Source organism: Trichoderma ghanense (assembly GCF_004382785.1).
Source record: "Trichoderma ghanense strain CCMA-1212 chromosome Unknown scaffold_6, whole genome shotgun sequence".
Classification (NCBI taxonomy): Eukaryota; Fungi; Ascomycota; class Sordariomycetes; order Hypocreales; family Hypocreaceae; genus Trichoderma; species Trichoderma ghanense.
In genome coordinates this window covers 98,776-119,617 of record NW_027395669.1, presented here as the reverse complement: position 1 = coordinate 119,617, position 20,842 = coordinate 98,776, and the positions used below count along the sequence as shown (strand labels likewise).

Genomic DNA, 20,842 nt, shown 5'->3' with positions numbered 1-20,842 from the left:
CTCCACTGATTCCAAGGCTAAGGCAAGCTCCGCTGGATATGCACAGAATCGTCCCAAGCAAACAAGATGCACACTCCCTCTCCCCCCTCCTCCTCCATCGTGATGCCACGATCCATCAACTGCCAGCAAGCGAACGCCTCACCTGAAAGGCGATAAGCCCCGACCTCTTTTCGTCTCTGCCGTGCATCTTGTCACTAAGAACTGGGGGGAGGGGAAGCGAGGAGAGGGGAGGAGGGGAGTGGAGATTCTTCCTTGGGCTTCGTCTTAGCACATGTAAAGTAGTTAGTTGTGGTTCTCGTTTTGCCCATGCAACTCTCAGCTGCTGTGCCTCGCTCGCTCGCTTGCTTCTGTTGCTAATGATATTACTACCTGAGATATCCTCCATTTGCTGTTTTAGGTACATACTCGTACTCACTTGCTTATGTGTCCTGTTGTCCACTGCACGCCATGCTTGCTGCGGCAGATTGGGGCCTCCATCGTCCCGGTGCCTCAGGAGACATATCTGACGGAACCACCGCGAGGACGATCCATGGAGGTTGCGCAAACGCAAACGCAAGCAAGGCAACTGTCACCAGGCACACGTCACTAGCTGGTCAAATTGCGAAAGATGACAAGGAGACGTGGTGCGGCTGTAAATTTGCAGCCCTCGACACCGAAACGGATGGATGGATGGATGCAGCACATCTCGATCGAGAGACGAGGTTGGGATGGGAGCTGTGGGTGGGTGGCATGCATACATGAATGGCCGAAGCGAAGTCTTGTTTGCTCCAGCGCCGGACTGGTGATGCTGCCTAGTACCTTAGGTATGTATGTATGCTGGTAGTTTATCTGCGAGGTACTATATTGGGTGAGCTTGATTGAGAGATGTGGCGCCAATCGAAGCCAAGTAAAAAGCTTACAGGGGCACCCACTCTATCTTGCACATCTCCTCTGTGCTGCCCGTCAACCATCGACAGAGATGTCAAGCGGCCAAGGGGAAAGATTGCCCGTCTGTGGCCGCCAAGGCCAACACTGCTGCCGCGCCTCTTCTGCTGTCCCCGGGCTTCTTTCTGGCCACGATGGCTCAGCTCACGGTTTTAGTGACTCTTTTTATCTGCACAGGCTTCTTGTTACGGAAAAGCAGGAATCGAAATAACCCCAACATGTCAGTGGTACCAGGCAGATGCAAGCCCACGATTTTCCCCCGCGTTTGCAGACTGGATCGTGGCCCCAGTGGTAAGCCGACTACGGAGACGAAAAACCCGCTCAAACTGCCCACGGGATTGAGAGTCCCGTGGCTGTGTGAATTCCCGGCTGCCTGCAACACCTCCAGGGAGTGCCGCCAAATGCCGTTATCGCAACACAGGAAATCGCGAAAATCATCCGGAGAGGGGGATCCGTTGTTCGGTTCAGGAATTCGTCCGGAGGTACCTCGTCCGAATCATATGTGTACATGCCCTCTCCTCATCGGAGGTGGGAAGGGGGGCGTATGCGGCCGACGGTCGTTGGTGATGTTTCAATTGCTACTCGTACATGTGAGCTTTCGGAGCAGAGTTGCCTGTAGCGGTCCGAAAGCACGACTACCGATAGAGTAAAGCGAGCACGAAGTAGGAAGGCGTTGCAACACGCACTGCGGGCAAGCCGATTGTTGCTGTTGTGGTGGTGGCGTTTGGTACAGATTGTTGTTGTTGTTGTTGTTGTTGTTGTTGTTGGTTCTAGCATAGGATTGTCGATATCGTCAACACTAAACCCTTGTTCACCCTTCCCCCCCTCAGACGAATAAGGGTCCTTGGACGAGTCATTGGACGTTGTAAAATGGCTTTCTGTCAAGCCCGATTAACCTTCCGGACGGACCGGCTCGTCGGACACCGTGTCTGACGGTCCAAAGTTTCTCGCCGTGGCGGACGGTATGTGAACCGTGTGAGAAGAGGGCCAGAGAACGACAGTTGTCAACTTCGTGCCACGCGGCCCATCCTGCTGCATGAGAGAAGAGTCAACAAGGCGATGGCAAGAACAGGTAATAACGGGGCATCTAAAGAAAGGGGGACAACAAATCAGCACTTGAGGACTCGTAAAAGAAAAAAGCCCGTTGAAAAAAAGAACGAAAAATCGTGGTTGGATGGACATCATGCAGGGTAAGTCGGCGGGTATTCGCCAGACGAATGACAACTCCCGAGAAACGGGGGCGAAAGACCGCTTATGCGCAATCGTGGGCGCTCTGGACGCGGACGACTCATGTCTCGAGAACAGAGCAAGCCACCACAGCAAGCTAGGCGACAACTAGAAGCCCTGCAGATATTTTGACCTGTCAACTACAGGACGCATCGCCTGCAGCCCACACCCAGCCTCCTTACGCTCATGCCATAGGCCATCGACAGCCATTCCGGGGGCATTTTCTGCGCCTCTCCTCGCGGTAAAGAGTGCGAGGACGAGGGGACCAAAAGCGCAAGGCGCAGACAAGCTCAAGCAACAGGCACGGTTGGTACACGTAGCCATCGCCCATTCATTCATCGACGACCTCGACGTTTCCATCTCGTCTTTCTGTCGGTTTCTGTTAGTCTCCTGCGATTCCACCCCGCTCGGGTCGAGGCTCGAAGCGATGAACAAGCCCGTCGTGATAACACTCTGTCCCTTTGTTAGAGCAAAGCAATCTCCGGGCTTTCGTGGGGGAAAAGAGGGACGACGGCGGGAAACGGGGCCAGCCGCCGAGACCTCCGCAGAACTGTAGGATATTGCTGACTACCCTGTCGATGGACGTGATTGATGAGCGAGAGTGTGCATCTGGAGAGCACGTTTAGGATGTTGATATGTGTACTTCGTATGGGAACGGAGTAATACAGCCTCGGATTCAATGGCAAAGGAGAAATACTTGTCTACCACCTGCCTTATCGTAAAAGGCAGGAACTACAGTACTACCACAGGTAGATCTTTAGGGAGGAGCCATGGCAATCAGTACCGACGGCGGTTTCCATCCATTGCCATTGTAACACTGCACCACATGTCAAGCCCATCACTCATTCATGCGTATCTGTGACACAGACAAGGTACCTTGTGAACAGCAACCTCCTCCTTCCTCCTCGTGTGCGTACTGGAATCACCCAAACCGTGCCTCCGAGACAATTTCGTTTCATCGTGGGTCTTCCTGCCTATCGCTTCGCCATTCAATCTTTACTCTTTCCCACGCACTCGACAGTAAACGAAACGAGCAGGTACGCCCGGGCCCGAAATGGTGAAAAGAGCGCCGCTAGAGACAGAAAGAGGCCAGCCACAGCGAGCTAGCAATCCGCACTTGCCTCTCCGCACGGGATACAGATGGGGCTTGTCATTTCCTTCCTTTCCTTTGTAAGGTAAGGTACCTACCTCAGGTACTTTCCCCAATACTTCTGATTACTCTATCTATTTCTCTGAAGATTTTCATCCTGAGCTGTTATTGCCTTTTATTGCTTCTCGCTCAAGGGATCCGCCCGCCCGCCCGCAAAAAGCGAATCCGTGCCTGATATACGACCAAACCGACGGAAATGACTGAATCCCGCTTCGCCTGATGAATAACTGATTTGACTAGCATCGCCTCTTGTCGTGCCACGAAGACGAACAACGCCAACCCCGGTGGCGCCAGCAAGGAGTGCAAAAGCCAGAGTCATGTACGGATACTTCCAACGTACACCCATCGTACGAGGCAACGGTACAAGTACATCGCAATGAGAACCCAGTCATTGAGCTGCATATCCACGTCTGTTGCCGCTGAGATGGCCTCGCTGTGGGTGGCCGAAAGGGCTGGGCCCTGCATATCGAAGTGGCCAATCTCTGTGCACCCTTGCCAGGCCTCAGCCTCAAGCGACGCAGCCACGGCGGCTGCGACTGGGGACTGGGGACGACACCACAAGCACTGCGCTTTCGTGCTTGTCCTGCTTTGCAATTACTCCGGACGTAGGCTCCGAGCGAATATGACACGAGACGCGCGCGACCTTGGTGATGGGTCGGTATTCCCTTGCAAAGTGGTCCGGTGCTTGGAGCATTGCAGCTCGAATGCGACTCTGAGTCCCAATGGCTCCGAATTGTCGCCGCTCTTGACACTTGCTGCCAACGGCAATTTTCTCTACTACCTTACTCTTCCAGTCTATTACTTCATGGTCGGTAGGTAGCCGCAGTGTCCCGCGTCTGCCCGGCCCTGTGGATCTGCGAGAGGGGGATTGCTAATCGGCTAATCGTGTAAGCTTGCAGCCTCATCGGACGTGTTGCGAATCGCCAGATGACGCTCGTCCTTCCCGGATTGACTCGGGTCTGCATGTCCTAGCCGCAAAGAAGGACGAAGACGCGCAGACGAGAAACAAGAGGAAGGAAAAAACAGGACAAAATCCGACCTTCCAGTCGAGTATGTACTTGGCACTCCGTCCAACATGGATGATCCCTGATGATCTGCCGCCGATAGAAGGAAATGGTCGCTAATGTAAGATTTCCTAGGACTCAGGACCCAGAGAATCCCCTCATCACAAGCACAAGGCGGTTCAGCTCCGAGAAGACGGCGCAATATGAGCGGCCGCCAGCAGCGCACAAGCCAGTATGGGGTGCGGAGCCGCTTCATCCTCGTCGTGTCTCACCGTCGTCTCCATCCTCTGCCCTATGTGATCCATACAAGCGCCTTGTTCGCTCCGTATTGGGTCATGTACTGTACATACATACCACGGTGGTAGGCTGAGGCAGTGCGTATATCGGTCGGTACTCGTCATATCATGATCATCAACAACGCGCGCGGACTCGGCTCCGGCGGGCACATCAATGGGTCTTGCGTTCGGCACGAAATAGCTCTACATAGGCCTCAGATCAGCCCCATTCGGGGACCCTTGGTCGGCAGACGGGTCAACCAGGCATCATGACGCCCTCCATGCTCTCCATGTCCTCCATGCCTTCTAGACGACCTTCACACCAATACCAGAATAGCCTCCAATTTGTTCGATCCGGCTCAGCACCACGGAATCAGCTCACGCCTCGACCCCTTCACTGATAAGTCCAGTGACCAAAAGTTCATGTGGCTAGCCGCCACGAGGCCGCTGGGGGAGGGGCGCTTGTTGTATTGATTCCTCTTTGGGCCGTGTGCTGCCTCTGCCTCGCGCGCGTGCTCGGCCAAGACTTCCAGATGGCCGGCCTGGTGGTTCCTGCCGCTGGCAACGCCCGGGCAAGATGACTTGTGCATCTCCACGCCCAGGCTTGGAATTTCCAATCCATGCTTTGGATGACCGTTTGCCCCATGTTGGAGCCGCCCATCGAGTGAGAGCTGGAATTGGGAAGGGTGCGCGCGTATACAGCCCTGTGCTTGATACCGCGTCCTCATGGTCGATACGGAGCACACACGTATCAGCTGTCACTCGCATCCACCAAGAGCATCTCGTCGTAACTGACGAGGCTGCTGGCTACGATTTCTGACGAGAGCGAACTGACGATGCTCATTGGACGACGCATGATACGGGCATGGGGCTCAGCAATTGGTAAACAGGCCGCTCGTCTTCTCCACCACGTTAGCTTGGACCTGCGTCTGCATCTGCATGGTTGACGGAATTCGGTTTGGCGTGTGGCAGCAACCGGACGATGCTACCCGCACGCCTGCTCCATCCTCGGAGCCAGGCCTACCAGGACTAGTACAAGGAGGGTGGTCGCATCGCATCGCATCCATCGCATCGCATCGCATCGCGCATGGCATGGCATGGCATGATATCCACGTCTCGTCCGCTGCGCTGTCCCGGCCCCAGCTCGCGGCGATGCGGTCCAGCACACGCAGCGTCGCCTCTCCCCTATTACATACATCAAACCACCGCAATGCCCTCGGCGGCCGAGGCCAATGGCAGCCCGTCCGGGGTCCAGAACCATGCAATGCAAGGTACACGTCCTCTTCCGGCCGGTTGTTGGAAGAGGTTAAATGGGCAATTTGCAGAGGAGCAGCCCACTTGGGGCCAGTGACTTGCATGTACAACTGGCAGTTGATCAGCCCGGCCGCACCCCACAAGCCTCAGCCTTTGGCGGCACGCCCCTCCCGCTTTGGCTTGTGCAGGTATTATCTTGTACACACTGCTTCCCCACCATCATCTCCAATGTCAACGACTCGGCGACTCAATGGCATCAGAAGGAGAGAAGGGAAAAGGAAGAGGACAAGACAACAACAGACTGGACGATCTCTGTTCCGTCGCCAATCCCCCCGCCCGCGAAGCTGGGATGCGATCCCGGCCATCGTCCTGAATCGTGATGTGGCTCCAGCTTCCAGCTCTCGCTCCGATGACCGACGCCGGGCTATTCCAGCCCTTGACGGGGGCCGCCGATCAAGAGCGATTTTAGCCCAGCAGGCCATTTGCACATCACCTCCATTTGAGGCCCCGTCCAGCACTCGAAATGGGCTTCGCTTGGTGCTAGCACCTCCGCTAGGAACAGTAGTCGTTCCTCATCGACGCTATAGCCTCGCGTAGCCGATGGGAGCTCTCGCTCGGACTGCCTTGACCTGCCTTTGTGCTCTGATAGCGGAGTAGGGGTTTCCTCTTTCCTCATCCTACATATGCCCGGCCTGGCCCATCACGAGCTCACCGGACACCAGCGACGCCACACAGCGACGCCATGTTACCCCGATACCTTGTCGCCTTGTCACCTTGCCTCACTTGTTGTGCATCATCTCATCTCATCTCCGTCACTGCCCTCGCCCGCTCGGCGCCCACCCTCTTGCTTCCCATGACCCCCAGACGCACAGCCCTGGCGCCCTCTCTCTCCGTCTCCATTCTCCAGCCAAGCGGATTCTTCCTCGATTGCTGTCGTGTAATTCCCCCATGCAATACCATCGAGATCTCCGCACATGCAAGAATTACATTGCCCTGCCTTGCCTGACATGCTCCCCCGCCCCCCCTTCTCCATGCCCATTCTGGCTAACACGGGCACTCATGCCTACTTGCCGGCCTGCCTATCAGATCCGCCGGCTGGCATTGGGGGGGGGGGTCCCTTTCCCCTTCTTTTCCCTCCCCGTCAAATATGTCGTGCAACTCAGCACTGCAGCTACAATCGCATACGTAGTAGCACCTCATTGATATGCCTCGCGCCGCAACTGCACCTCCTACGTTTGAGCTGGAAAAGGGCAGAGCGTTCGTATTTTCGACTGGATGTCTGAGGTGGCTTGCTGTGCACTCTTCCTGTCTTAGGTTTCCCCCTCTATCAGTTCTCATTGCCCCATATTGCACGTTTTCTTTCTCATGTCTCTTACTTGTTTCCTCCCAGCCGTCATATCTCAACCAATGTCTGCGTGCGTATGCCCCGCGAGGCTGGCTCTCTGATTGCTCATCAATGGCTCAGCTCGTATACGTGCAGCAGCTCCGCACCTCGTCCATCTTACAGCACCTCGGCTTGCCTCGTTCAATCACAGCGCGGGGACCGAAGATGCAAAGGATGAACTCGAAAGACATGTATCGTCCCTTTGAAGGCCAAGCTTCTATTACCGCGCCCGTTAATCACACATGTGTTACTGCCGTTATTTCGGTGTATTGCCCTGCCAGCCATTTGTCATCTGGGCATCAAACGGTGGCGACCAATAGCAGTACACCGTCTGCAGCCGGCACAGCCTTCACCAACCGACAGACCAATAATCGCACAGAGAATGAGACAATGCAAAAAGCCTAAAAAAAGGGAAAAAAACGTGAAGCCCATGTGTCAAATCCATCTGAAGCTGGAAGGCAAGCCACGAGACACGGACCCTTGACAAGGGTGAAAAGAAAAAAAAAAAAAAGAAAAGGAAAACTTCCCGTCCTTCTTTGCCACCGCACAAACCGCCTATAACGAAGACGAAACCTCTCTCCCTCCCTCATTAGCCTAAACGACGACTAGGCGCTTTGCTTATACGTCTCTTCGTTTTGTTTGACAACACATCTTCCGCAAGTAAACTTGTTCGAAATATGAATTGTATTACCTAGCAGGTAGTCTGTAGGAAGTTGCCCAACGACGAAATGCGTCGCGATTTTGCCATTCTGTGTAATATGATAATCCGAGCGACTTGCATCGGTTTTCAATTTTTTGTGCATCCGGTCCTGTTCCCCCCAATCCCAATCCATTGAAAGATGGAAAAAAAAAGAATGAGAAAAAAAGGGCGATCTAAAGCAATCAACGCCTGATGGGGTCAACGACATAACGCCACCTCTTGTTAACAGCCAAGAGTCCCTGGCATGCCTCGGTGAGCAAAGGGACTTGCGGTCCCTGCCACACCATCGCGCAGCCCCAAGAAAATCAAACCTAGTTCCCATCCGTTCCGTCCATTCCGTCCCGTCGGCCCAATTCCGTCCCATGTTGCTCCCTTTTCAGCAGGCCCATTATCTGCTGTAGTATCCCGCCGTAACGCAATTTGTGGTTTCCACCCCGCCCTGAACAGCCCATAAAACAAAGAAACAGAACAAGGCATACCTTGTTTTACCATGCCTGATACTCATGATAAAAAGAACCAAACCCCAGATCCCATGAAACATGTCATTTCTCGTAGCTCGTGTAAAATCAAATCCCCGACTGGAACAGACAAGGGATGGGCTCTCGTTTCAATCATAGAGAGAAGGAAAGACAAGGCGCCCAAATAGATGAAGAAAAAGCATAACATAAGGGGGTGGTCATGGTCTCATTAGTCCGAGGCGTTGCTGAATCGCATTGACTGTGGCTGATCATGGTGATTGTGCACCTCAGAGTCCTCATGCTTCTCGGAGGCGATCCTGTTCGGATTGTGCGAAGCGCTCGAGTCGTAGGCGGCGCAGCCACGCTTCTCCCACACCGAGTCCTGCTCGGTCCGCGTCTGCGTCTGTCGTCCCTTCTGACGGACGTTGTTGTAGCGGATGAGCGAGCTAGGACCAGGAGGGATCGTCAATACCTTGTGTGGTGTTGGCGCCGGCGCGAGCCGCTCCGCATCATTTGCATCACCATCGGCTCGACTGCCCCATGACGTCTGCATTCTACTCGTCAGCGACTCTGTCTCTGGCTTTTTGCCGCTCAGGGGTCATATCAGGAGCACCGGGAAGAACGAACCATGTTAAGAGTAAAGAGGGCATAGAGCTTAATGAGCCCGTGGAAATAACCAAAGACAATGGAGACGGGAACAAAGACGATGTCGCTGGGGTTTCGCAACAAAAGTCCCATGAGCTTGACAAACTTGGTGAAGGCGAACATGAAGATGAACTGGGCCCAAAAGGCGTAGAGTCGGTAGCGGAGATCCCACTCGCTCGTCGCCAACCAGCACGAGGCAAGCAAAAGCGGGTCGACGACGAAGGCAAGGGAGGTGAAGGTAGCGAAGTGCAGGGCGTAGGTGCACCAGGGCTGCTGTCTATGTTGCAGGTCATCTTTCGTTAGTACACTCGCGCTATTTTAGACACCACGGCGACCAGGGTTCCAAGGCGCAACTCACCTCCACACGTGCCGCTCCTGGACCAGGCTGGTCCAGTTGCTTCGCCAGTTGCTGCGCGCCCAGCGGGAGCACTGATAGAGGAACTTGGGGCTGTTCTCCAGAGTCGTCTCAATCTCGCATTCGCGCTCGTACTGGATCCAGGTCTTCCACTGGTGGCTCACCAACCATCGCGTGACAAAGTTGTCGTCGTCAGCATTCAAGATCCACTTTCTCCACTTCTCCGTCTTGAAGCCCTCCAGGAAGGTATGGCTCTTGAGGATTTCGGATCGGTACGCTCCAGTGCGGCCAGACATGCACGAGGTGCCGCCGTCGATGTTGTGCGTGGCCGATATCTCAAAGTTGCGGCGCTCAATGTACGCGGCCCCGAGCCAGTTCCAGATGCGGACGGACCACGGACCAGTCCACACGCGCTTGACTCTCTGGCAGGTGCCGACGCCGCCCATCCTGGGGTCCTCGAAGGGGGCCAGGATCCAGGGCAGCAGCGTAGACGGCCAGGTCACGTCGTCGTCGGCCATGATGGTGATGGGGGTCTCAACCGTGGGCAGGGCCTCGCACACCTGGAGGCGCTTGTTGGCAATGGGCGAGTGCATGACGCGGACCTTGGGGTAGTTGAGCGTCTTAGCCAGCTTGTCGAGTGCCCTGCGCTTGTCATATGTCGTAACGAGGATCAGCTCGGCAGGCTTGCAGGCCAGGATGCTCTGGAGCGACGGGCGCAACTCCTCAAACACATTATGAATTGTAGGAATGATGACCGTCACGTCCTCGTTGGTAAAGGTTGGCTTGTTGGGAATGGGCTTCGATTTGTAGGTCCAATGGCTCACGCAGTGAACGAGTAGCCGGACGTAGCGGTGCAGCCTAATAGGGAGGGCAGATTGTTAGCTGGAGAGGCTCCATCAAAGACAAGAACGAGGATCCGCAGCCGAACTGACCAGAGAACCCAGAAGACGCATGCCCAGAAGGTTGCTGAGTGCCAGACATCGGACTTGACCAGATGCAATTTGGAGGTGACCAGGGGCATTAGCTTGGCCGGCAGCTCACTAATAAACCAGTCCATGATGTGGGGCCAAGGCTGGGATAAGATTTCTCTTGTCGTGTATGCCAGGGCTCGTCAAGTTCTCATGGGTATTCCGGTGTCTGTCTTGTCCCGGGAGGCAGAAGACGACCGCTGCTGCTGGGAAAAGCGTGGAAATTGCGCCGAGGACAAGGACTGTGTGGTATTTCAACGACGCAGGCCAGAGGAGAGGATCCCGTCTCTTCGCACGCAAGAGAATCGAAAGGATGAGGGATTGACAATTGGAAGAGGGGAGATGCAGAGAACCTGGTTCTTGTAGCCGATCCCCGGATTCTCGAGTTCTGCCCGCTCCCACCGCGCGTGAGGCGAACTTCCGTGACAAGCGAGTGTTCTAACCCAAACGGGGGCGTCTTTCCAAAGACCAGGCTCACGAGAAGCCAATTGCTGGAGTCTAGACTGTCCAGACCGCCAACGCGCTGCGAACGAGGGAGGAGCGATGCAAACGAGTCTGGAGATATGTCCGGACTGCCGACTTTGCAACGCGAGGCTTGGAAGAGACGAGGAAGGAGGCCTGACGGGTCGATCCGAGATTCCGAGTCGAAGAGGGCCTAGAACACTTCGAAAAACAGAGGAGCAGAGAAATTGCTGAATACCTTATCCAATGATAAAAAATGAAGAAGCAAAGAAAAAAATCCAGTATAACGAACGGGAAAGAGAAGCCGAAGAGGGTCTAGGAGGCAGGCTCTGTCATTGCAGGAGCTGAACCACCTTGATTGCCTCTGGGGTAGAACGGGGAAGACGGGGAAGAGATATTAGTCTGATGAGGAGAGGAGAGAAGGAGGAAGAGGTCGTGACGGAGAAGAGAGGAGTATGGTTGATCGACTCGACGGGAGTTATATACCAGAAGGCCCATACCCAGACGATGGTCTGGTAGCTTAACCTTACGATACGGCCAGCGTCGACTAGTAGCCGGCGCCATCAAGGATGCTTCCGATATGACCTGGTACTACCCAAGGCCAATGCCATGCATCAGCATGGAGCCAAAGAGGGTCTGTTAGGTTGTCGAGCCAGCTGCATGCCATGGAGGAATGTACAAGTGGTGCTACTGGAGCGAATACCGGTGCAAGTACCTCCCTACGCGGCCGTGCAGCAGGATGTGCGAGTTGAGGTAAGGCCAGGTATTATTGGCATCCATCCATTTCAGATCCATCAGGTCGTCGAGCTGTCGACCCAGCAGTTGGTCCAGAGAGAAACCAGCCACGCAGGGTAGCATTTGCCCAGCGAATCTGGATGGCGCCAAAGAGGCAGCAGGGTGGAGGGCTGTTTCTCGTAGCGGAGAGGTGGGCGGAGGGGGCCACCTGTACCTGTACCGACAAGGCAAGGTACACGCTGGGAGGGGGTACTCCGTAGGTGGTACGAGGTACCTCCTCGAAGGGGTGCGCTGTGCTGCTGCAGAAGGAGGGGAGCAGCAGGGGGCGTGGGGCTATTGGGGGAATTCCCAGCCATGTCGCGACTTGTACCGCGCTGCTTTGGTACTAGCGCCGGGCAGGTTAGAGTTGAAGCTCATTTTAATTCGTACCTGCTCCGTACCTACTCGACCTCGAGAGAATGCGACGAGCAGCTTGTGCTTTGCACTCCACCATGCCGGGCCTTTTACTGGTCCTGGACTTGGAAGTGATGATGTACATCTGATTCGCGGCAGGTACGTTGCACGAAGGACAGTTGCAATTCGGACGAGAAGTGAGGTGCGAGTTGCTTCGTTGATTGCTCGCACTTGCCATGGCTCTTGTCGATGCCTTCCCGGACACCATGGCTGGCGCTGTTGCAACAATCGGCAGGCATCCAGAGCATCTACAGCAGGGAACGGATTCTAGCCAGGTAAGGTGCGATGCACGGGCACTTACAGTACAGGTATTGATATTACTTGTACCAAATCCACAAGCAGCAGGAGCCGCCAAAATTGCGCGTGCCGACCATTTGCATGGCTCGCCCGCACAGAGCGCTAAAAGAGGAGTTAGGCGGCGCTCTATGTGACGATGATCCGTCTTGTGCAGACGTTGAGCCACATCGATGTACATGAGCTCGCGGTTGTCTGTACTGGCAACGTCCGATTCCCCCTCTCGCCAATATGACCGGCTGGGCGGGCAGGCCTAGCACATGTACCAAGTCCATACGGGTGCGAAGACGAAGCGCAACAGTGGCATCGATTCCAGAAATGCATCATGGAGTCGGTCCAAAGTATAGGGGGTTACGGAAGACAGCGTCCAAAAGGCGAGGCACCAACGAAGTGCAGAGCAGAGGACATGTGCCATTGGTGGCGTGAGCTTTTTTTGGTATCCGAGACATTGTCCACCTCCGTCCTTTGTTGCAGTCAGCTTGTGACTCTCAGGTGGATAGTGGATGCATAGTATTCTGTGCCAGCGTCTGCTACAGTACTCTTCCATTTTTCGCCTTCAGCACCTGGCTGACCACTCACAGGCGCCATGTCCCTTCGCCCACCACGCTCGAGAACCATCGATGGACTGGGCCAGGGTCTTTCGGCCAAGCGAGCGTTTGCGAGCAGTCAATTCATCGCCGTGGGGCGATTCGCTAGTGAATGCGGGAGGCGAGAACAAGGGCAGCAAACAGCAGCGATTTTCGATGTTAATTGGAGATTGCAGAATGGAGAGCGCAACAGCGGATAAACTGAGAAGGCAGGGTTCGGCGTCAAGCCTCGTATGGCCCCTGGGCGCTCGTCAACAGCATTGAGAATGGCAAGCAGGGCAGAGGCAGTCGTACAAGAGCTCGGCTGCGAGTCCACCGGGCGACTGGTGGGTTGCTCTGCGTGTAGGTTTCCAGGATGCTGCGCTGCATTGCGCTATGAGTCGTTGTCTGCTCCTGCTACTGCTGCTTCTATCCTAGGGTTGCGTTGCGTTGCGTTGCGTTGCGTTGCGTTTCGTTGCCCTGGTCTGCACTCTGCGCTACGACATTGTTATCATCGAGCCATACAGCCGCGACAGCCTACATACAGCCTCAACTTACAAAGTAGGTCGTTGCTGAATGCGCATGCGTGTCCGCCGGAGATGGTGTTTTGAATGAGCAAGTGAGAGCTACAGTTGTGAGGAGTGTGTGTAGCTGTTGACGAGGCGTCGCACTTCTCAACAAGTGTCAAGCCAAGTGGGTGTTGAGATCCACGACGTCAACGCAAGCTGCGGCTTTGTTTGGAAGTTGGCTCAGCATAGTGCGTCTCTGGCCAAGGAAGGCACTTGTTCAACCTCGTGGTACCTTGAGGCTGCAAATGGGCCCTGTCAACACCATCCGCTAATCTTGAACATAGCATCTGACAGTTGATGACATGTAGTACCTTGAGCTCCGTCTACCAGGAATTCACCCGGCCAGGCTGCCTCTCGTTATTCACCGACGTCTTACACCCGAGAACTTCGTGCTACCTACTCATATACTGCTAGTAGTTGTGGCTACGGCACGTCGACGACGGTGGGTAGGACGCAGCTTTCTCCCTTGAGAGTCCGTACTACTCTGGATGCAGCAAGAGCGTCAAGACACTCAACGGGGGCTTGCGTATCTGCCCGGAACCCTTGTTGTTTACGTGCTTGTGCCGCCTGTCGAGTTTGGGATGCCTTGCATTGCCATCCCGACGTCTCACGCACCAGTCTAGAAACAAGATTGCGAGACCTGAAAGAAGCAAGATTGCAGGCTGGAACTCTCGACTCTTGCCCTTGTCCAACCACAGTGGCCGTTTCTGTCTGGCAGCCGACCCCGAGATGCAGGTACATATACGTACTTCATACGGTGGGCGTTATCGCACCTTGCCGCATCTGCTCCGTCGATACGACGCGATTCGGTTCAATCATCTTGTTGAAGCTGCCTTTACAGCTTGGCAATTGCTTGAACCGACGCCAGTTGACTTGCGTCTGCGCATCACGGACATGTACGAAACATGTCGTTGCAGCAGCAGCATGAGTGCCGTTTTGTGCATGCATGCAAAACTGTGGCGGGCTGGCGATGGCCAATATCCTGGTCAAGCAGAAGCAGAAGCACCAGCGGACGGCCCAGGATGATTTGTCCAAGCAAGGCGTGTGCCCTGGCTATTTTGGACTCGGGTGATGGGCAATCCGCGCCACGGAAGACGACGGTGGCAGATCATGGCGGCCAACGGCCGGTCTCAGCAACTTCATGTACGAGTTGTACATAACGTTGTACGACAGTCGTATATGTACGAGTGCGGGAGTTGAGGTGAGGCATGTGGTGCTACATTTCACCTGACAACTACTTGAACTAACTCTGATAAGGCGAGGACGTGCACAAGAGCAGACACATCCCCGCGCTCTGTGACACGCCCTGCACGATTGCCTTTTGTACGTGCTGCCAGTCCGGGCTCAAAGAGCCGCCATGAGCACGACCAACAGCATATTCTCGTTGCAAAACTGGCAGAACGTCAGAAATTAATACATTCCGTGTCATTTTACAATCTCTTTATATTGTGCTGGCAATAGGAATTGGATGAAGACAAAATGACCGGAAAGCTTCGAGGTCCGAATTGCTGCTTCTACGAGTTCGACAGTCAAGCAGCACACGATTGAGACGACGGGGCTCGAACTAACGAACTGCAGGCCGTGGAGACTTCACCCAGCTGTTTCAGGCGGCGCGTCTGCCAATACAACAGAACCAGCGGGCGAGGGAAAAGAAGCAGCGTTAAAAACTATCTTACTGGTCCTCGTGCTTGCGCAAGCAACAAGATGCATCAGCCTGGTCAAGGTCACCTTACCTGGCGCCTCGTCCATTCCATGGACCGGTACGATATATACAAGACTACTTCGTGCTTGTGCGCTTGCGAGTGAACTGAAGCAGCGCGGTTCGGAAAGCACCGAGGCTTTCTAGGAACCGTGGCACATCGCAGGCCAGATACAGGACAGAGAGGAGAGAAACGGACGTACGCCCCCAATCTCATTCGAAGCGACTTCGCCAAAGACGTCCATGTACTCTTTTGGGCAGCTCAGGGGGACAGGGGGGCCGGGGATGTCCCATGGGCAAAAGGGTGAATAGGTACTCCTCGCGAGGACCCAGGGAGGTACATGTCGCTGTGCGCCGTGCCGTGTGCGACGAGTACTTGGTCTGTATCTGGTGTAGCATTGTGTACGAAGTCAAGACGACACAATGAACGCATCACTCAGTCAGACGCGCTGAGATTACCTGCTTGGTACCTGCAAGATACCAAGCCGAGGTGACGGATGTAGTACTCTGCCTGCTCCCAGTATGCGCACGCACTTGGACGAAGCGAAAGCGAAATCTCAGGGTCCTTCTCGTCTATCGGGCCTCTGGCATTGTTCCGACGCCTGTCTCGCCTTTCCCCTGCCTGGCGTCGCGTGGCCGGGCCCTGGCCACTTTTGTCTCTCTCTCTTCATACCTTTGTCCATTGTCTTCCTACTTTGGTTCAAAGGTTCTTCATGCCCCCGTGCATGCTGCTGTATGCATCCGTCAAAGGGAACGGCCAGGTAACACAACTACGGGAGCGGAGTACTCAGGTACTGACACTGCTTACGACTCGGGGGTCAGACGTGTTGGCTCAAGGTCTGGTATCCGGATCAATCATCTCGAACTAGGATACAGGTCCGCCGAATCGGCCGGTGGAGGAGGCGTACAACACAGCCGTAGCACTGCGACTCATACTTCGTACCTGTTCAAGGATTGCCATAGCATGTACTCGTACTATTGCTACGAGGAAGCTCAGCTCTCCATGTCGACGGTGGCTCCATCCTGCCCCTGCGCGGGCAACTACCGGTTACTTACCCCAGCAGCGTGCTCTGTTAGGAAGCCCATTCACCTTTTGTGCGACTTGCTCAAGCACTGTCCCGCGATCCCACGCCAACACGCAGCGCAGCGCCACCACTTTGCCCAGGTATTGGCCGCAGATTATCGCGAATGGAACACGAGGGAAGTCGCCGGTTTATTGTCCGTGGTATGTTCTCCATGGTATGTGCCCACGACGCCCGCGGTTGCCAGATCAACGCCAACTCTGAAGGCTCTCATTCCGAGTGGGAGTCATGGCATACGATACCTAGCGCATGTACATGTATACCCTCCGTTAGCCACGTCCTTGGATTCTGTCTGCCATGGCCCCTTCGTGTGCTTCTGCAAGGCCCCCCTGGCCTCGTCCATACTCTCGCGATGCTTGTTGCCGTCAGAGGAAAGAAAATTTAGAACCGTTTTGCCTCTCCATTCACGCAGGTCAGCGGGGAAATCACCACCTTGGCTCACAGGGAACCACCGTGGACATGGAGCCTTTTGACGATAGCCGCTGCCAACTGTCAGGTACGAGGACTAGGTCGTGAGTAGATGGGGCGTTGGAGTACGATCGAGCAGGACCTGTGGCTCTGCCAGTATCACATGCAATCCGCCAGCACGTCTTCAGCTGTGCTTTGGGCTTGGCCGCTCTGTGCTTCGTACCAATGCCTGGTATGACGAGATCTGAGGCTTGGGGACTCAAGTGGTTGACCGTGAAGCGCTGCCGCGGGTGGCACCGACTTAGGAGAGGCCCGCAACAACAGCTCATGAGCCGCCCTCCCCCCCTTGAAGCCCCGTCGAAGCTCTGTTCATAGACTCGGTCCACAACACAGCACCAGCCGCCGGCCACTAACCGCCTTGAGCCGCCGAAATCCCGTCGACAATCCACTCTGATCTATCAAATCTTCTCGTCACCTTTTCGCCGTCCTCTGCTGTATCTCTCAGGCCAGTCGCGCAGCATCTTGCATTCCATCAGGCCGTTATGAAGCTCACCGCCATCCCGCGGACGGCGTCGTCATGCTCGACACATGTCGAGGCAGCATAGCGACTGATCCGCCATCTTGTCCAAGGCAACACCCAGCTCTTGGACTCGCACAACCAGCGCGATGCTGGCATTCTAAGGCGCCAACGAAGCCAGTGCTGGAGAATTTCGTGCCGAGCTGCAGCGTCGCCAGGGGCTTTCCGTCCAAGGATCAGTGGGACATCGAAGGGAACGAAAAGGAACAAAGGGGACCCCCGGCCAGCCCCGATCGCTCATTGCCTTGGATCGCGGCCGCTTGATTGACTGAACGCTGTTGTGCTCCTTGCAGCGCCGTTCATCTCGCCAGATGCTTGTGCTTGCCTCGCCTCGCCGTGGTCTAACAATACTGCTTGTGGACTTCTGGCTAGCATACGATGCACGGATGTCTCTGGAAGAAGCCGACTGGCACGCGCCGACTGCAAGTCAATCTGCAATTAGCGCTCGTCTCTATTCTGAGCGTTTGCCTGCGCTCCCTTTGTCGTGTCGGCTTACTACTTGCTGTTGCTTGTTCGCATTTCCCGCTTGTGGTACTTGGTGCTGCCGGTAACGCGAGTGTTGCTCTGCCCTTGTCCACGACCACGGCGACGCCACCCGGCTCCATGGCTCCATGGCGGGACACGAATGCTCCGCAATACGATGATCTGCCTCCATATCTGATGGCTGGCCATCCAGATACGGGGTAGCCTGGCGGGACGGGGTAAGTCATACTCTGCTCCTGAGGCCCTCTCGTTTGCCAGCTCGAGCGCCTCGGAAGCGCAGGCTGTTCTCCCCAAGCCCTAGCCGTGACGCATGTCGACCTTTTGGGCAGTCTCATTTCTTGCTCTGTGGCACGTACCGTGTACTGTACTGACGGGTGCATGATACGGGTACAGTATGAACTCATGCTTGTTCAGTGAGGTTCAAAAAAGCGCGACTGCTAACGATGCAACTTTGACCATCGCGGCATAAAGTTGCGACCACCGAGTGTCTCCGGGGGTCTGTCTGTCCTGGTTTTTTGTGACGACGGCCTGTCACACACACTCTGGCCAGACTGCCGGCTCTTTTCCACATGTCCAAGTAGCATTGCTACCACTGAGTGCGGAATACAGCCGTGCAATACACTCTGTGCTACACAGAGACAGAGATCCTGCACAGTAGTACCACAGCAGACGAACCCTGGATATGCCCCTCACAGATGCTCCAGGCCCACGTCAAAGGGGTATGTGGGAAAAGCCAGAGTCCATGCCATGCAACGTGCAACCAACCGCATGACGGCTAATAGGCTCCTGCTCTCTTCCCACTAGCGATACAGAGGGTCTCATCTTCCAGACCACCACCTTGTCTGGCATAATTCTGGCCTTTTCACTCTGCAGGCGGCAAAAGTCGTCGTGCATGCAACGCCGTCGTTTAAGCAATCGCGAGCCCGACTGATAGCGGACCCCCGGCTCTTCTCTGTTCTTCTTACTGGGCCGTTGCGTGTCCCGCTGTGGAGGCAGCTTACAAGACTGCCTGTACGGAGGACACAAAGCAGCATTCTCTGTATGTAGGTATGTGCAGACTAATACCCGAGTTGTACGCGCGTGGGAGGCGGATGGAGCAGGGCCAACCGCCTACATGCTCGTACAGTACAGTACATGCACATCCTTGTAGCACCGAGAGGCACCTGGCACGATCTTACAGGCTCCTCACCCAAAGCCCGGTCCACCATGGACGGTTCGGCCGGGATCACTGTCCATTCGGTCTCCATTCGGCTTCGCTCCTTCTGGCGGGCGAGACGGACAGATCCCAGCGTCGAATGCTTCGAGACCTCGACGGTCTCGACGTGTATTGTGTGCCGCCAAAGGGGAAGCTGTCTCCGAAGCTGCACGTAATACAGTCGCAGTCGCAACAATGCCGGCGGAGGGCGAGAATACGCCGGGAGCACGGCCGTTCTTTGACTTCTTGGCCAAGCTCTGCCCTGATCTGCTTGTCGATCGATGCGGGAGAGAATAGGTGGCTGAGAGACGGGAAAGGGGCCTTTGTCCATTGCTGTGCGGATAACCAAGGGTGCCGAGGGTGCCCGGGGCTTGGAGACCGTGGCCGCCTTGCGATCCGGCTCGCTCCATCCGCGACGCGGGTGTCGTTATCTAGCCTAGCCGCAATGCGACAGGAGAAACAACACCAACACACTACCGACTGGTGTTGCATGGCCCTACCCAGGAGAATGTTGGTTGAACATACGCCTGAGTGGCGTGACCGGAGGTGGTCGACCTCCTCCGCTGCACAGATCGGCCCAGCACGGGGGGTTGCTCTCGGACGGAGCCCTACGAGGTCCGGGCTTGACGGTGTACCGACTCGGACATTCCGCAACCTGAAGGCAAACCAGGTGCTTGACTGACCCGGCAATGTGGCATTGGCCCTGTCGAAGAATAGCATTCTTGACCCCCTTGATCCGCACTGCAGTGTACGGAGATGGAAAGGTGCCCGGCCCACATGCCAATCTTCTTCGGCCAAAGCAGAACGTTGAAGCTTGCGAGCACAGGCCACGGCCAAGTCGATGAAGAATGCGGCAAGATGGAGTCCGCGTCGGGTCGCTTGGCTGCATCACCTCCAAGGGGTTCCGGGAGTCCCCTTTCCGGAGCAGCGAAGAAAACTGCAAGCTGGGCGAGCTAGGTTTATCCATGCACGGAGACGATCACTAACCTACGAACACAGTTGCAACAGTAGCTCGCCCAGTTGCTAAGACGGCCGGCATCACATTCCTTGGGATTCGATTCATACTCTCGTACTTGGTAAGTTCTCTTCAGGTTGAGCAACATGGAATGTTTGGACGATAGCAGATTCCCTCGAGCGGGTTGGGCGTCGTGTCTCTAGAAAGATGGACTTGCTTCAAGGCTAGGATCTACGAAGTGTCTTTCACTTCCGGGTAATTTGGACTACCCTGATGGCGCATCAAACTGCAATGCTACGTTGGGGAAAGTAAGGGAATGTGTTGCAACAGGGTAGGAGTCGCGTTTGAGGCGAAGGCGGAGAAGGTGCCTTTTTTTTTTTTTTTTTTTTTTTTTTTTTGATTATCGCAGCGTGTATCTTGATAATCTGTTGAGTGCCTACCCTATGACCGGCGTAACTTGATGTCTGGCAAAGGAATAAAAAGATTTACGCCTCCTTGTGTTGAAGATCGAGCTTTATGTGAGGCCCCTTTTCTCAAGTTGCGAGGAGGTTGCATTGACTGGTGGACGGTATACTCTTATGGATGGGTTCTCTGTTGACGTCTCGAGTCAGCAGCAGTCTCTATTCACGGATGGGTGAGGGATGGGGCGATTGCTGTCTGAAAGATACAACTACTGGAGGCGTGATCCGGTGGAATTTTGGCAGGGCAACGTTCCTTTTCTGTGATCTGGAGTTGGGAGCTGAGGCGGGAATATCCCGGATCCCAGCCCCAGCCGTATCTACCCTCGTATCGAGATAATCTTGTACCGGCTCCTTCGTCACTTGTAAGAGGTTGACTTACATGGATGGTGTGAGGCTAGAGTCAAGGATATGCTTTGCAAGTTCAGATACGTATATATCAATGATGATAGATGTGACGATTGGCGAGAATACCTTACCCAGTCTCGGCAAGCTGTATGTGGGATGTACAGTTACATGTTGGTGAGCTGGGTTCTGCTCACTTTGTTTTTGTGTATACGCC

General features: G+C 55.1%; 6 protein-coding genes across 6 annotated transcripts; 2 read left to right on the top strand and 4 right to left on the bottom strand.

Moving 5' to 3' along the window:
• Positions 1–4,892: 4,892 nt before the first annotated feature.
• CCMA1212_005631 (uncharacterized protein) lies at positions 4,893–6,431 on the top strand (the record flags this gene model as incomplete). Its single annotated transcript, XM_073702885.1, has 2 exons — positions 4,893–5,047; positions 5,471–6,431. Coding segments are annotated over 2 exons (1,116 nt in total), but the record flags the coding sequence as incomplete, so codon positions are not given.
• CCMA1212_005632 (uncharacterized protein) lies at positions 4,940–5,170 on the bottom strand (the record flags this gene model as incomplete). Its single annotated transcript, XM_073702886.1, has 1 exon — positions 4,940–5,170. The coding sequence occupies one exon, from the start codon at positions 5,168–5,170 to the stop codon at positions 4,940–4,942; it is 231 nt and encodes a 76-aa protein (XP_073558274.1).
• A 1,709-nt stretch (positions 6,432–8,140) lies between the features above and the next one.
• On the bottom strand, positions 8,141–8,410 carry CCMA1212_005630 (uncharacterized protein; the record flags this gene model as incomplete). Its single annotated transcript, XM_073702884.1, has 1 exon — positions 8,141–8,410. The coding sequence occupies one exon, from the start codon at positions 8,408–8,410 to the stop codon at positions 8,141–8,143; it is 270 nt and encodes an 89-aa protein (XP_073558272.1).
• A 195-nt stretch (positions 8,411–8,605) lies between these two features.
• CCMA1212_005629 (uncharacterized protein) lies at positions 8,606–10,433 on the bottom strand (the record flags this gene model as incomplete). Its single annotated transcript, XM_073702883.1, has 4 exons — positions 8,606–8,956; positions 9,004–9,298; positions 9,380–10,234; positions 10,309–10,433. The coding sequence occupies 4 exons, from the start codon at positions 10,431–10,433 to the stop codon at positions 8,606–8,608; spliced, it is 1,626 nt and encodes a 541-aa protein (XP_073558540.1).
• Positions 10,434–11,600: 1,167 nt separating this feature from the next.
• On the bottom strand, positions 11,601–12,202 carry CCMA1212_005628 (uncharacterized protein; the record flags this gene model as incomplete). The annotated part of the gene is made up of 2 exons (XM_073702882.1): positions 11,601–11,926; positions 11,986–12,202. The coding sequence occupies 2 exons, from the start codon at positions 12,200–12,202 to the stop codon at positions 11,601–11,603; spliced, it is 543 nt and encodes a 180-aa protein (XP_073558541.1).
• Positions 12,203–13,141: 939 nt separating this feature from the next.
• On the top strand, positions 13,142–13,465 carry CCMA1212_005627 (uncharacterized protein; the record flags this gene model as incomplete). Its single annotated transcript, XM_073702881.1, has 1 exon — positions 13,142–13,465. The coding sequence occupies one exon, from the start codon at positions 13,142–13,144 to the stop codon at positions 13,463–13,465; it is 324 nt and encodes a 107-aa protein (XP_073558536.1).
• Positions 13,466–20,842: the final 7,377 nt, after the last annotated feature.